The 14,990-nt window shown below is 44.2% G+C and overlaps 1 protein-coding gene across 1 annotated transcript in view; it reads left to right on the top strand.

Annotated features, from left to right (window-relative positions):
* The window catches only part of LOC135383292 (signal peptide peptidase-like 2A), a 59,809-nt gene extending 45,420 nt beyond the window's left edge, over window positions 1-14,389 (top strand). Inside the window, exons 10-13 of the mRNA XM_064612812.1 lie at window positions 2,606-2,759; window positions 2,829-2,906; window positions 3,378-3,532; window positions 13,878-14,389. Of these exons, the coding sequence (XP_064468882.1) occupies window positions 2,606-2,759; window positions 2,829-2,906; window positions 3,378-3,532; window positions 13,878-14,318 (828 nt within the window). The 3' untranslated portion in view covers window positions 14,319-14,389. The remainder of the gene's footprint in view (window positions 1-2,605; window positions 2,760-2,828; window positions 2,907-3,377; window positions 3,533-13,877) is intronic.
* Window positions 14,390-14,990: the final 601 nt, after the last annotated feature.

The raw sequence follows: 14,990 nt of genomic DNA, 5'->3' as shown, positions 1-14,990 counted from the left end.
GCTCAACGCTACGACTTTGTCAACAACAACCTGGTCAGGGAGGCTTCCGCTCCGTGACATAAATAATTAGTATTACACAAATAACATGACATGTCACGTCACCTAACACGTGACATAGATAATTATAACATAATAATTATTTATGTCACGGAGTCCGTAGAGTGGATCCTCCCTGACTAGGTTGTTGTTGACACAGTCGGAGCGTTGGGGAAGAACGGTTAGACATGCAAATGACACGAGACTCGACACATGCGCAAACTCAACAAATTAAATTTACTAAACCATGTCATAAAAAAAAAACTACATTAATACGATGCTCACATATACACCATCTCAAGATATCGTTGCCACAGGGGCTGTAATAGAAACAGTTCAAGTTCCCGCAAAGCCCTTAACAAGTTCCAATCCAAATCCCACACGGGCTATTACACACACACACACGCACACGAACATGGTCGATCCATTGGTGGATGCTACGGAAATGCGTTAGCATTAAAACTTGAAAACCCTTTGGGAATTCCCTCCACAACGTTACACAACCCTTCAACGACCGTTCGCCAACGCTACGCAACCCTTCACAGGACACTACACAACGCTAACGCAAGACAGCATTCGCAGCCAAACGAGCCTTTCGGGCTTCCTCCGATTCAGCTAGGCGGTGGCGTCTCGTAGGGTCAGTCTTCTTTCGCCACCGCTTGCTTGCTTGCTTGCGTAGTAGAGGGTGCTCCTTCGCACTGCTTTCATAACGCATGCCGCGCTCTAGCAGACACGTCCGAACCAGTCGACCGCTACAGCTACACTGCCTAGTACTGCCGACGCCAGTGTTGCCAAGTCTCATTCACAGGAAGTCGCTATTGGCGTGCCGAAAAGTCGCTAAAAGTCGCTAAAATTGAAACTGAAGGTCGCTAAAAAAGTCGCTGCCGCTACTGTACCCTTTTTGTTCGTCGCACGTTATGAAACAATCGTGATAGACGTAGATAGCGTATAGACGTATAGATGTTTCAGCGAATGAGTGTGCTGGACGGCATGACAAACCGAGTCTGAATGGATATATCAGAATGAGCTAAAGTAAATGAAATTCGGAGCCCATCCTGAACTTTCTCTGGTTTTCTCATCGGAGGCACCGAACGTAATGATGGTTTGTTTATTGCTTGCAAAAGGTTCCTATGCCTTCTCGTGTTTTTCCGACTTGCTATGCTTCTTTATGTCTGACAGCCTCGCATAAATCTCACACTAGCAATAGACGCAATGGGACCTTGTGTCTTTAACGAGACGCAGCCATCCCTTGTATGATGGAAGCATCTCCCAGCTCTTTACTTCTGGTCGTACTTAGGAGGCATTTTGGAAAATGCATGCATCTGTAGTCCATCCTAAACACGATAAAATCCTCAGTTCAAGAGAAAACGAAGACATGTCCACGCGGCGCGTCAGAAATGGGGCAAACTGGAAACAGCTCAAAGAAACTAGCGCTGTGTAGAGCAGAAAAGAAACTGCACGGTGTACGGAGCACGATGGAGCGCTTGAACGCTCCGTAACACATGTGATTGACCCTGAGCAGCATTCTGAGCATAATTCTGAGCAGCATTCTGAGGAAATAAACTCTTATGGTTGCAGTCATGCTGTTTCGTCGCTTTGTCTGTATTCGTCTCGTCCCATTATTTTACCTTCGCACTGGGTTTTTTATCGATTTAAAAAAAAATTCTGAGCAGGTTCAGGCCCGCCAAGTCCCTTTCAAAACAGGGCAGGTGTTTCAAGGACACCACTGGCGAAAATCTAGACGCACAGACTAGTTTGAAGGAATATAAAAATGATAAGTGGTTAGGGAAACTGGTCACTTGATCTTGTGGTGTCGCCGGTAGGCTGGGCAGGGCTGCGGTCAGCCTGGCTGGTGGATTGCATTAGCTGTTGTTGTTGATCCTGTTTCGGTTTCAGTTTCGTATCACAGGTCCTCAGGGATATTGGGGGGGGGGGGGGGCTTGGCTGGCAAAAGGTATTATTCTTCGCGAGAGCTTGTAGTCATCGGGATGGAAGTCACGATTCTTCCTGACTTCAGAAGGAATATCCGTGTCACCAAAAAATTCGCTAATCCTAAATACACAATTTTTGCGTTAGACAGACACCGAAATCCGCTGAATTTAACCACTTTCCCCAAATTCGGCAATACCGGCCGGCGCCACGTGCCACGTCGCGAACTCTCCTTCACTCTCCACACACCGCGCATGCGCGCCGCGCTGTGGCTTCAGACAGACCACGCCGCGATCCTTGCCTCACGAGGACTCTAGTGCTAACGCAAGTCTTGAACGAAAGTCTTATCTGCGGGTCAGGAAGTTCTCCCAGTTGGCGTCGCCGATGTCATCTTGATGTAGCTGTCCTGTCCCCAGGCACTTGAGGCTTGTGTTGTGTTTATCCCTTTGTATGCTCCAGCCTCCGAACAATTACTTTAGAGTATGCAGTAGGTTTCAAACAGAGAGACACGTTCACCTTATGCCGTACACGACAGCTCTTATATTAAGCTACTCAATCATGTTAGCAACTCAGAATCATGTCATGTTGCACTTGCACTTTGTTACCTTACCCAACATTTAACATTACATGTTTGACACAGGGCGGGGAAAGCGTCATGGTCCATGTAGCTACAGGAGGCGGTTCAGCAGAGACGCCTCCAGTTTCCATACGAGTTCCTTACCTCAGCACAAGGGCTCTGTCCGTTTGCTTACAAGGGTACTCCTTCATGGGCTACGGTGATATTCTTGCTCCAGGTGAGGTTATGGCAAAAAACCCTTTTAGGGAAGCGTTGTTGACTTCACCATTTACAATTTCCTTGATAGGCATCCTCGTTTCATATTGTCTTGGCTTCGACCTCATCTTTGCTGGCGGATATCTTTACTACTTAACTGCCTTAACCTGTGAGCAAAACATGTTGATTATTTCTGCTTGCTGTTCAAACCCGTGGTCAGTGACTGACCACCTTGCGTATGGAGCCGTCAAAATAATGTATTTTTGTTTACTGATTTGTACTTGCGCCGTTGATAAACGCATTAGAGAGCAGTTTTCCTAAACTGCACAACGTATTGGGGAATACAGGACCATATGTTGTTACAACGCGTGTATGCCAAGCAATATCGAAGCAGAAGTCCCGGGTCGGCAGGCACCTTTTCTTTTTTTCAGGTACCGGCAACTGCCGACCTGAGGCTTCTACTTCAATCTACATTTACCGGTTCGCTCGATTTTGCTCGATTTGACCTACTGCAAGGCATAGAACATATGAACGTGTGTGTTTCAAGCCCTAATCTGAAGGCTATCGCGTTTGATTTGTGTTACCGATTGGTAAAAGGTTCCGTACGACCTAATATTGTTTGTAAATTTTATTGTTACAGTTTACGGTATCGGACTCGGAGCGACATATGTGGGCCTGTACTTCATGGACGGAGCCCAGCCAGCACTTATCTACTTGGTGCCCGCCACCCTGATTCCTGTCATATGCCTGGCTTGGTATAGGGGTCACCTGCGAGAAATCTGGAATGGAATACCCGTGTGTAACATTCTGCTCGGTGATACGTAGGCAAAGGAGATGTGTAGCACTTTCGTGAGCAGTGTAGCTCGTTTAAAATTGTGTCCACTGCAGACTCTGCAGGCGACGCAGTATTAGTAGCCACAAACACAGTAGCAGACAGGGGTCACGGTGGCAGCAGTGAGGGAGGAGCTACAAGTAGCATAGGCTGCAATTTTTTTTATATTTTCGTAGTAGTACACTTAAAGGAAGCATGCATAATGTGTCGAAAGATTAAACATCGTAGCAGTGCACGAGACAAGGCCGAAGCAGTACGGAGACACACGATTCGCTGCACTCTCAACCAGAGACATTTCAATATCACATGACACGTGTTTGTAAAGGTAATACAATTCATTCCTCCTTGTTCATATAGATAACAAAGCTGTGGACGGGATGTCAAATATTCTATCTCTTCCGGCAGCGAGTCGTGTGTCTCCATTCTGCTTCGTCCTTGTTTCGTGCACTGTTACGATGTTTATGCGTACCAACAACCCCACTTCAGAACAGTTGTCATACTGTGTAACATTCCACTCGCAGCGTGTTAGAAGCGAGTGCCAAAGAATAGGAAGTATTGGGGACCTGAGTGAGGCTACAGGAGAGAGTCGGCCATAGACAGAACGGCAACCTGTCATTGCGGAACCCATATGTAAAATGATGAACTAATGAACTTCAATCTAGTGATCGGCAAAATGACTCTGAATCGATTCATTTGATCCAGTTCGTTTTAATGATTCATTCAAAAGATTCCTTCAGTGATTCTCTGACGTCACAACACCACGTGACGCGACGACGTCATCAGGGCACGTGACCGATGTCTCACATTAATTATAAAGAGACAGGTCAAGAGAAGAGCGGCGGGCTTCCGCCAGCTGCACGTTGCTCTGGTTCTCTCTGCTTATGATAATCTGCTGCTTACCCACTTTTGAATAGACGCGCCAAGGTTTCTAGCGTAATTAAGACCGCTCAATGAGCTAGGTAACTCGCTAGCCGCCGAACTGATCCGTCCCCCGTGAAGGATCAGCCGAGGAACACCAAACGTGAGCAAACCAATTGAAGTCCCTTTCCCACTCTCACGATCAGGAGCGGCCAGACCATTCCGTGGATCACGCCACGAAGAGCGAACGAACGGTCTCGGAATAACCCGAAGAGAACGAATCACACCATTAATCACCGAGCCAGACAGAAAATTATTCCCTCGCCAACGGCGTGAAGCGAACGGATAAGAAAACGAGGCAGTGAGCCACAGGAACACAGCGCACAACCCAACCAACCTCACTCGCGAACGGATCACTCAGCCTCAGTGAGCCTCACTTGCACAACCACACAAACATTCTGCCTCGAACAGTCCGAAGCGAACGGACTACTGCATGAATCAGTGAACTGCAACGAGGAGAGCAAGGGCTCAGCAGGACCATTCCCGCCAAAACCAGCCAGAGGTGTAGCCAGTGGAGTGCAGCTGTAGCTTCCACAGTTTCGCCACGAAAACCACCGCCCCCCTTGACCACGTGATCATCCGTAACGAATCACGACAAAATAGCCGGAAAACGGCGCCAAAAAGCGCGCGCTGGCTGATCGAACTGCGCATGTGCGCCGCGTGCCCTCTCCACAGCCTCTCACTCGAATTCTCTCTCCCTCCCCCCTGTTCCGAGCGCTTCGCCAGGCCATCTGCTAATATTCTCGATAAGCAGAAAATGAATATCCAGAAGACGAAGGAATTCACATGTACAAATTTATTGACACGGTAAACATATAAACAAGAAGCAACATTTGAATGCAAGTAAATCTACACGATTACTACAAAATACTGCAGAATAAATAGTGCCGAGCAACAGAAAGCGTGACTATCATATTATACAATCCTTAAGGGAACCTATTCGGTTTGGAGAAAGTAGATATTATTATACATATATAGCACGTGATGAGTCGCAGAAGCCATCCGCTTCATCCCAGCACAACTGTCGAATTTCTGGTGACAATGGCCACATGCTCGTGGATCGCAGGGCCACGAACAGCTGTCGGTGTCTGAATGAAAACGAAAAAAAGACAAGGGAACCTGTTAATAATATGGTAAACTCGAGCACAGGCAACGTTAATTGGCTGAATACGCTCTGTAAGACATGCCAGCGTTACGCGCCTAATGCCAAAATTGGAGGAGCCCTGCGTACGCGATGCACGCTGTTTTCCTTTTCATGCACACCAGTGTATTAAACATCAGACACATTCAAATAGCGGAACAAAACGCAACAAGTAACGCCACGCAGAATCATCAACCAGATCATGACTGATAACCGGCAGAAAGTGATGTAATACGGGGCAAGGCGTACCTCCATGCACACAGTTAGGTGACAGTATTAAACGTCTGATCACTGACATGCATCATACGTTTGTCTGCTTACCTTTCATTCAGGCGTCCGTCCATGGCTCGAAGATCTTCGAAATGCACGAAACGAAATCACCGCCTGCTCACATACGTAGACGCGAGCTACACAACGGTCAGACGGGTCGGCGCCTCGGAGAAACGAACGCGGGCGAATCCACCGGTTAAATGAGCCTCAGCCAATCATGATCGAGAAAGGTCACGTGGGGGACCGGAGCCAATGGAAAGTAAATAGCCGGAATTTGGCGGGAAATTTCAGCGGCGACGGCGGCGACACTATTATCGCGGCGGCGAAACTCGCTTACTGTGACTCCTCTGGTGTAGCTCACTGATCTCGATTGTAAAAGGCTGGATCGCGGATAGGGAGCGCGAGCGTGAAGAAATCGGCCGCCATCTTACTGTACCCACAACAGTCGCCGCAGCGATCATGGCAACTTCGTGCAATTACGGTCGTACCAACCGTACTGGGAAGGTTACAGGGCCTATATTTATACAGGTGAGTCACTCTTTATCGAGGAATAAATAGGCGTCCATTCTGTATATTTAGTTGACCATTATGAAGTGTTTTTTTGCCCAAAACGAGCACTGGATGCAGGTTGCTTGATCGCTCTTCCGACGTTCAATCGAGCACACTTGCATTTTACCCGGCAGCAAATACAGTTTGAGTGCATAATATGCTTGAAAGAACACGTTACACTACACAGGTAGTGTTGTCATCAATGTATGTGCGAGCACTCGAGCGCTTTTTTGCATGCATTGCTAGCATGGTACACGGGTGTTCTCTGCGGAAGCAAGTGCCACATTCATTTCTTTGAATTACATTCACGCACAAGTTCGGTATTACGTCATAATGAGACCACGATTGTCACCTTTTTTCATGTATTGGTTTTGTTTTGTGCCTTGGTTTGATTTGTGACAAAGGATCCTACGTAAAAGTGGTGTCTCAATACAGGTTTCGTCATGAGGGCTACCCAGTGAATAATCTGTGCAGTGTGATACGGCTGGGTGTACAGGTAAGTATCACGTTCCTCATCCACTGGTTTCTACTTTACAGGAAGGAACAACCTCAGTGCACGCACTGTGGTTAGCCTCTCTCAGTTTTGCATATTTTCTTACATGTTCACATCAGAAACACACCTTACACTTTAGGCTCCTTCACCCAGCAATATAATAATTAGAGATTATAATTATTTTTAGAAGAGTTCCCCATATTCTTTTTAGAATAGTTTTTAATCTTTAGAAGATACAGGGATTGTAAACCATGTTTTAAACTGATGTTTTAACATTTGTCCAATGCATTTATTAAACAACATATTCATTTTTAACTGGTTGCACCCAAACTAATGTTCTGATGTATTATTTCCCTTGTTGTCGATGCACCATAAAAATTGGAATAATCATCATCAATGCAGGTTACTTCACTGCTGCCTCGACATACTCAAGAAATGGGTGCAGAACCTGCGTGATGCCCACAAACTTTGACTACCACAGCACCTCCAGAGAGTAAAGGCATATGTGTCACATGGGATTTTTAAAGGCATTCACAGTATATAATACCTTTAACATGAAAAACGGTTAGGAGCAGCTAAGATTTAATTGAACAAGAACTTTCGTGCAAGAGACTGCACTTCTTCAGGTTACACAACTAAGTGCGACACAAGTATATATACCAGGAGAACAGATACAATAAAACAGGTTTCCAGAACTAAATAAACAACCAGAGAGTAATACAATGCATCACGTGAGCAACCGTCACATAAGAATCAGGAAAGAGAAAGTGTACGGGTAAATGAGACATTCAAAGAATTGTGGTTCAAAAGATTCGGTGGTGAAAAAACGGGGGCACAGGTGGATGTCTAGCCGCGTACGAGGAGAACACAGCTTTTGTTGAACTGCGTGGGAAGGTCCGGGTGACCTTATGAGCTGAAGGGAAAATGGAGCTAAGAATGCTAAGAACAGAAGGTGAATGAAGTAGCTTAGCTGGATGATGGGTTGAACAACTGCAGATGACCGCCATGAACGTTTAGTCCCCGTGGTTTTAAAGAAGAAAATTTAGAAATGAAGAAGGACTCGCGATTTTTGCGTTTGCAATCGGTGGTGTAGCCAGATTCCAGAATTGCAATAGACACGTGTGTGTCCATGTCGTGCCCGGGAAGATTAAAATGTATAGCAACGGGAGTGGGGCGATTATTGACAATGTCGGATTTATGACCGTAAAACCTCTGACGCATGGTGTTGGAGGTTTCACCAATGTACTGAACATTGCATTTCATACATGGACCTTCCCACGCAGTTCAACAAAAGCTGTGTTCTCCTCGTACGCGGCTAGACATCCACCTGTGCCCCCGTTTTTTCACCACCAAATCTTTTGAACCACAATTCTCCGAATGTCTCATTTACCCGTACACTTTCTCTTTCCTGATTCTTATGTGACGGTTGCTCACGTGATGCATTGTATTACTCTCTGGTTGTTTACTTAGTTCTGGAAACCTGTTTTATTGTATCTGTTCTCCTGGTATATATACTTGTGTCGCACTGTTGTGTAACCTGAAGAAGTGCAGTCTCTTGCACGAAAGTTCTTGTTCAAATAAATCTTAGTTGCTCCTAACCGTTTTTCATGTTACGTGTGTGATTCCCTCATCGCGGGCTCCTTGACAGTGTTTCTCTTTTTTTTCCCCTTTTCGACATATAATACCTTGTATGAACTGTTGTAGATCTAAGCAGCCTCTACAGTACACTCTCAGAAATTAAAACTTGTCAGGGAACTGTGATAATTGTTTCAGTTAATAGGCATGCACATATACGCTATAAGAAGAAAATTATTTATTGAGAATGTACTTCTCTGGCTACTCATGTTGTTTACATTTACTGTTGATCACATTCATTTATCACATATTATATTCTTATATATTATTATTATATTATCACATATTCGATCACATTACATTTAAAATTTAGCATATGTTAAATTTATAGCATTTATTACATAAAATTTAGCACTTAGCATATATGAGAAAATATCAGGAGGGAAGTTGCTATTCATTGCTCATTCCAACCTAAAATTGAGTGCTACAAATTTAGACAGCGTACCTAATCATTATCATTCCTAAAATATATATTGCCATTGTAGCAAGGTCACAAAACAATAAATGTAGTCTTTTGCGACCTCCCTGCACGTTCATTGTACCCTGAAACGCATAAGTGCAAGAAATAAATCTTGAATAAACTTGATGTTGTATAAACTTGACATAAAATGTTGAATAATATAATGAATGATATAAAATATTGAATAAACTTGAACTCGTATATTCTCTTTACTCATCATCACTGATCTTCATTACAAAAGCATATCGTGTTAGACTTTTTTGTTTGCGTTTCACAGACTGGGTACACCAGGGCCAAAATGACAAAATCACAACTGTTTCAAGCTCCAAATAGTTCTGTTGCAATTTGAAGATCATACGTGGAGCTGCATTTTTTGGAACATGCTCCACATAACAAGCATGACAAAGTCAGCACTGGATAGCAGGACCCCGTCCCCAAGCAATTTTTCTCACGCTGCAGTTGTATTCAACAAAAGCATGTGAGTGCTGGAGAAGGACATTGAGTTTGGCACAACCGCGCCTGCAAATAATCAGAACAAATAAATGAAGAAGCAAACAAACATAGAAGGGCTGTACTTCAAAAAGAGATAAGTCCTGTGTCTCAAGGAGGTGTTACCACTTTCTAAGTAACTTAATTGATTAAGCTTACATCACTACCTGGTTAACTGTCCTAACGAGTGTGATCTAATTGCGTGAAGTAATTATTTGCGCTGCTTCGGTGTGTCCATATTTGCGAGGCAAAGCACCGCTGTCGTTTACTAAAAGACTCTTTCTAAGGCGATGCTCGATATAAATCATACTAAACGCATACACGGCTAAAACAACGGCTGTGATTCTACAGAACGATCTCTTTCTGCAATGCGAGTATATCTTTTCCGCAACCGTTCTTTATGGACAATTTTTGTTCAGAACGCAGTACGGGATATTATATACATGGTTGTTGTTAACCTCAAGTCGTTTCTTATTGAAATATTGGCTGAGAAACGTGCTGTAGTACAATCCCCAGCGCTGCACTGCAGTGATGGTCTAGTTTGGGAATGCAAAACATAACGTAATTAAGAATCGAACGGCAGGACACCTGTGAAACACTGTTAGGATACATCAGTATTCTGGCACCTTACAAAATTGTGTGATGACAAACAACGATCAATGCTAGCAGCGCAATAAATACTCACAATCTCTGTTGCCTCCCATTGTTTTCTATGGGCACACACAGCACTTTAGGGCAAAACCAACATGGCGGCCCGAAGGCACGCCTCTCCCCCACGAGCCCATCTCCCATGCGCGTTCCAGCCTTTATACATAGAGATCAGTGGTGTAGCTCGACCCGCTCAGATTTTGCTAAAAAAAGTGTATGCGTTCCTTTAGGGGTGTGTATGTAGGATTTAAACTTTTCTTCTCAAGATTTTGTTTCCTCCAACTTGGCCCAAACATGAAAAAGTGTTGTCCGTTCCACGCGTCCTTCTGATACTCATACAGACGACATTTCTGCGCTTTCTTTGCCTGCTGTTAAAGGGGAAGGGTCGATATACCTCACCGAAGTCCATATGGAACGAGAACGAATCTGGTGACGTGGTGAGAGTTTAAGAACGGAGCGCTTTTTGGGCCAAGTTTACGATTAATTTTCAGCAAGTTACCATTCTCGCAGAATCCCGAGTTTATTTATGCTCATAAACTACTGCATGGAGATTAGCTTCACGTAAAAATATGACGCTGATCTATATTCATATATTCATCGTTTAACTAAGCGACCGTGAATATCCACAATTCGCAAAAAAGGACGCTTTTCGGATGGTATTTTCACACACCTTAGGTCGTATAGGAAGTGAAACAAATCGTGTTATTTGTAGAACAAATCGTCTCCTGTAACATATTCAAAATCTACAGGTGTATTTTTCATTAAACGAGAAAAAATATTTTTTTCCCTCCCCATACTTCGCTGCAGCTCATTCGTTAGTTGAGGTCGTCTAGGAAGTAAAAAGTGATAACTTTGTGACCCTCTTTTATGAAAAGATACCCTCTCCCTTACCATTTTGAAAACCTACACATGTATTTGTTCTTACGCGAGAAAAAAAGATTCGTCAGCGCACTTGCATCCCGTTTGTAAGGTACCATTATCACCCTTCGTATACCCAACCTTCTGCTGTTCTGCCAAGTTCTACCAACGTACCACTCACAGTCGCTGCTTCGTAACAAATTCGTCGTCATTTATGATTGTTTTCACATGCGTGAAGTCGTCTGGGACAGAGGTGGGGAGCAATACATTACAAAGTAATGCATTACCGGTAATGCATTACTTTTGAGTAATGAGTAATGATAATGAATTACATTTTGGCAGCAAGTAATGAGTAATTGTAATGCATTACATTTCGACTGAGTAATGCAGGGTGGCATTACTCATTACTTTTGTTGAATGTTCATTGCGCCACGTGAAGATTGGGAACATCCAAATTTTCTTCAACCCGCCTTTAACAATGAGCACAGGGCAACAAGGAAAGAGAAAGGCGCAGCCTTGGGGAGTTCTGCAAGAGTTCAACAGTTGGCGGTGCGTGTCACAAGTGTCTACATGATGATATCACCGATTTTCTCCTCTGCGCATTTTGACTAAAGGAAAATCAATGAAATAGAGACATAGCCTCTGTGAGGGTAACACGTAACAATTGCTGTAGGGATTCACTGTTTTGGTATGGTACCGTGTTAGTTTCACTTGTGCTGTCAGAGGTAATTTTTCTGCTAGGACAGAAGTGTAGGCTGAGCTTCATCCGCCGGCTTCATAATGCTAGAAAAGGCATCATCTGCACTAAACCTTATGTATAGTTTTTGCATGTCACACTCGCTTCTGTGGGGATTTATTGGCACCGATTTGGGGATACTCGTGTGGCTATTGCCTATAGCAAAAAAAGGAAGGGAAAAACTTATGCCCTAAAACGTAAATGTAATACCAGGGTAATGCCATTACTTCGTCAAAATAATGGCATTACTAATGCATTACTAATATCCAAAAAGTAATGAGTAATGTAATGCATTACAAAATAAAAGTAATTTCCCCACCTCTGGTCTGGGAAGTGAAAAAAAAAAAAAAATCACACCATTTCAAGAACAGACCATCTCCAATAACATATTAAAAATCTGCTGGCGTATTTATTCTTAAATGGGAAAAAACTTCGTCAACGCATTTGCATCCGCTCTGTGAGGTACCATTATCATCATTTTTCTTTCACTGTTTGCTGTGGATCTTACTGCACCAGCTGACCATAGCTGTTGACTCACAGCACATCAGAACACGACGTAACAGTCTTTGGAGATCATTTGTTATGGTCTCGCGCGCACTTCTCTCACAACAGAAAGTGAAACAAGGGGAAAAAAATGTTAGCTGTACGTGCACTAGAAGTAGACGTTTTTGCTGCATATACCTGAACAGGAGATATATGCTCAAAGTAACTGTAGCCCCTGGTGCCCTGGATGGAGCATGTCTAATTGTGCTCCACGTTCAGCAATTTCTTATCCAACCGTACGGCCTCTGCGGTGATAATGATAAAGGGAAAGCAGTCAGGGACAAGGACGAGGAAGCGTTTCCTCGTCCTTGTCCCTGGCTGGTTTGCGTTTACCATTATGTACTGTTAACAACTACCCCGCATTTCGACGCTCAGCGGTGAGCGACAACGCATGCTCCCTCCTTAGGCTTTTTCTTCACCCAGTAGAGCAGGAGTGCAGGGACAGCAGCAACTGTAATTTCTCTTTTTCTATTGCGACGTGCCATCAGGGAAGTAGTAGGTTTCTCGGACATTGTTCAATAAACAAGTGGCGAATGATGTGTACCGTAGCATTGTCATGAATCATGAGTCAGACAACCAGAAACGACGACGAAGCTGCTGCGAAGAGGCGGATGTGAGTACTCGCGGTATAACTAACCGTAGAAGACGAATTTCCTACAAAGGGTGATAATGGTACCCTACAGATGGGATATGAATGCGCTGACGATTTTTTTTCTCGCTTCAGAAAAAATGCACATGTAGACCTTCAAAATGTTATGAGAGAGGGTGTTTTCCACAAAGGCACATTTATTTTACTTCCTAGAAGACCGTAACTAACGAATGAGCTGCAGCGCAGTATGGTGGAAATTTTTTTTTTTTCTCGTTCAAGGAAAAATACACCTGTAGATTTTCAATACGTTATAGGAGACTACTTGTTCTACAAATGACACGATTTGTTTCACTTCCTAGATGACCTCAGGTATGTGAAAATATCTGAAAAGTGTAATTTTTTATGAATGCTCGATATTCTCGATTGCTTAGTTAAGCAATGAACACAGGTCATCTGCAAATTTTTATGTGAAGCGAATGTCCATACAGTAGTTCATGAGCATAAATAACCTCGGGCTCCTGAGAAAATGGTAACTTGCCAAGAATCTATCGTAAACTTGGCCCAAAACGCGCTTCGTTCTTGAGCTCTTACGACGTCACCGGATTTACTCTCCTTCCATATGCTCTTTGGGAAGCTAGATGGACCCTTCCCGTTTAACACTGTTTCGGCTTGACTTGTTTCGGCTGGAATGGTCCAGCAGTCAAGCGTTCGTGAGTTTGGCTTGCGGCCAAGTGATTCATACGACTCAAACTGAGTCAAAAGTTTCAGACCGATTCATATGATTCAGTGACTCAGTCTCGCTTGCGCGCTGCCCTCACCATACTAGGGCTACAAGCCCGGCATATTTTTTTTCGCAGCGGCGGCGCATCGTTCTCGCTGCTTCTACATAGCGCTCATTGAAACACATTCTTATGGCTCGTATGACGGATATCATATGCTCACCAACAACCTCCTGGCTAAAACTCAACCATCTTCGCAGGCCCCGCCTCCCGGAGAGAATACCGATACTCCGGCTTTCTCATCCAGACATAATGTGCATTCGGCAACTCCTCCCGCACCGCGGACAGCTCGTGCCGGGAGAAGACCAGAGTTCTCACCTTATTCCATTGTGGACATGTCCCGCGTTCCTTATCAGTATGTGCCCACGCATACCTGCCTACCAGAGTACAGCGTGGGGTCGCATAGGACGTTGAAGATAGCGCCCGAAAAATGTGAAGCGCCTTCCGTGGGTGATATCATGAGCCAGGGCGAAGATCGCTTCCTGAGCAGGCATAAAAGACACCTTGAGAAGCTACTATCCCAGACTCCGCTTGGAGATGTCCCCGACTGCGGAGAGCTGGAGGGACACCTTCTCTACGAACTTTCTACAGTCCCCGTCGCCGAAGTTAACGCGTATAAGCCAGATGTTGATATACCATAGTCATATTTCGGTAGTCCTACTGCAAATTGTGTATCGAGAAGATGTGCAGGTTGCATGGCGATATAATAAACATCAAGATACTGTAGTATGGGCACGAGTGTAATACTACACAGGCCAGCTACAGCAAATTGAAAAACGATCTCGCTTTGAGTGGTTTTCAATAGAAAGCCGATGTGCGTTGATGATGATGATGACGTGTGTGAAATCACAGACAAGCTTGGCGTGGAGATGGGTTTTCGTTTCGCGTGAAGGGATAGGGTTCTCCACGCGCAATTTTCTATCACGGGTGGGATACGAAAACGCAGCAACAGGAAACCTGTCGATAACTGGAGAGATCAGTATTTCTGATGGGATGCTTCGTTTCTAGAAGAAACGTCCTATTAACATCGAGCCAATCAATTTGGTCGACATATGATTTTTTTTTTACGTTGACAGTGATATGTTGTTGTCGTATTTGTATGCATGTTACAGATGTACCGAGGGCGATGTATAACGTCACTAGAATCGCATTCAACGAAATTATTTTGTGTGGATTTTCAGCAGCATAAGTAATCTTGCATGACACAAAATCTTTAGTTTAGGGCGCAGTGTCGCTTTTAACAGGAGGTGCAGATATAAATCCGAAATGCAACGAAACACTCAGAGGGCACAAATGCACTTACGATATTTCTT

The sequence above is a fragment of the Ornithodoros turicata genome, chromosome 2, assembly GCF_037126465.1.
Source record: "Ornithodoros turicata isolate Travis chromosome 2, ASM3712646v1, whole genome shotgun sequence".
NCBI classification, from domain to species: Eukaryota; Metazoa; Arthropoda; class Arachnida; order Ixodida; family Argasidae; genus Ornithodoros; species Ornithodoros turicata.
This window is presented reverse-complemented; position numbering and strand designations above follow the sequence as displayed.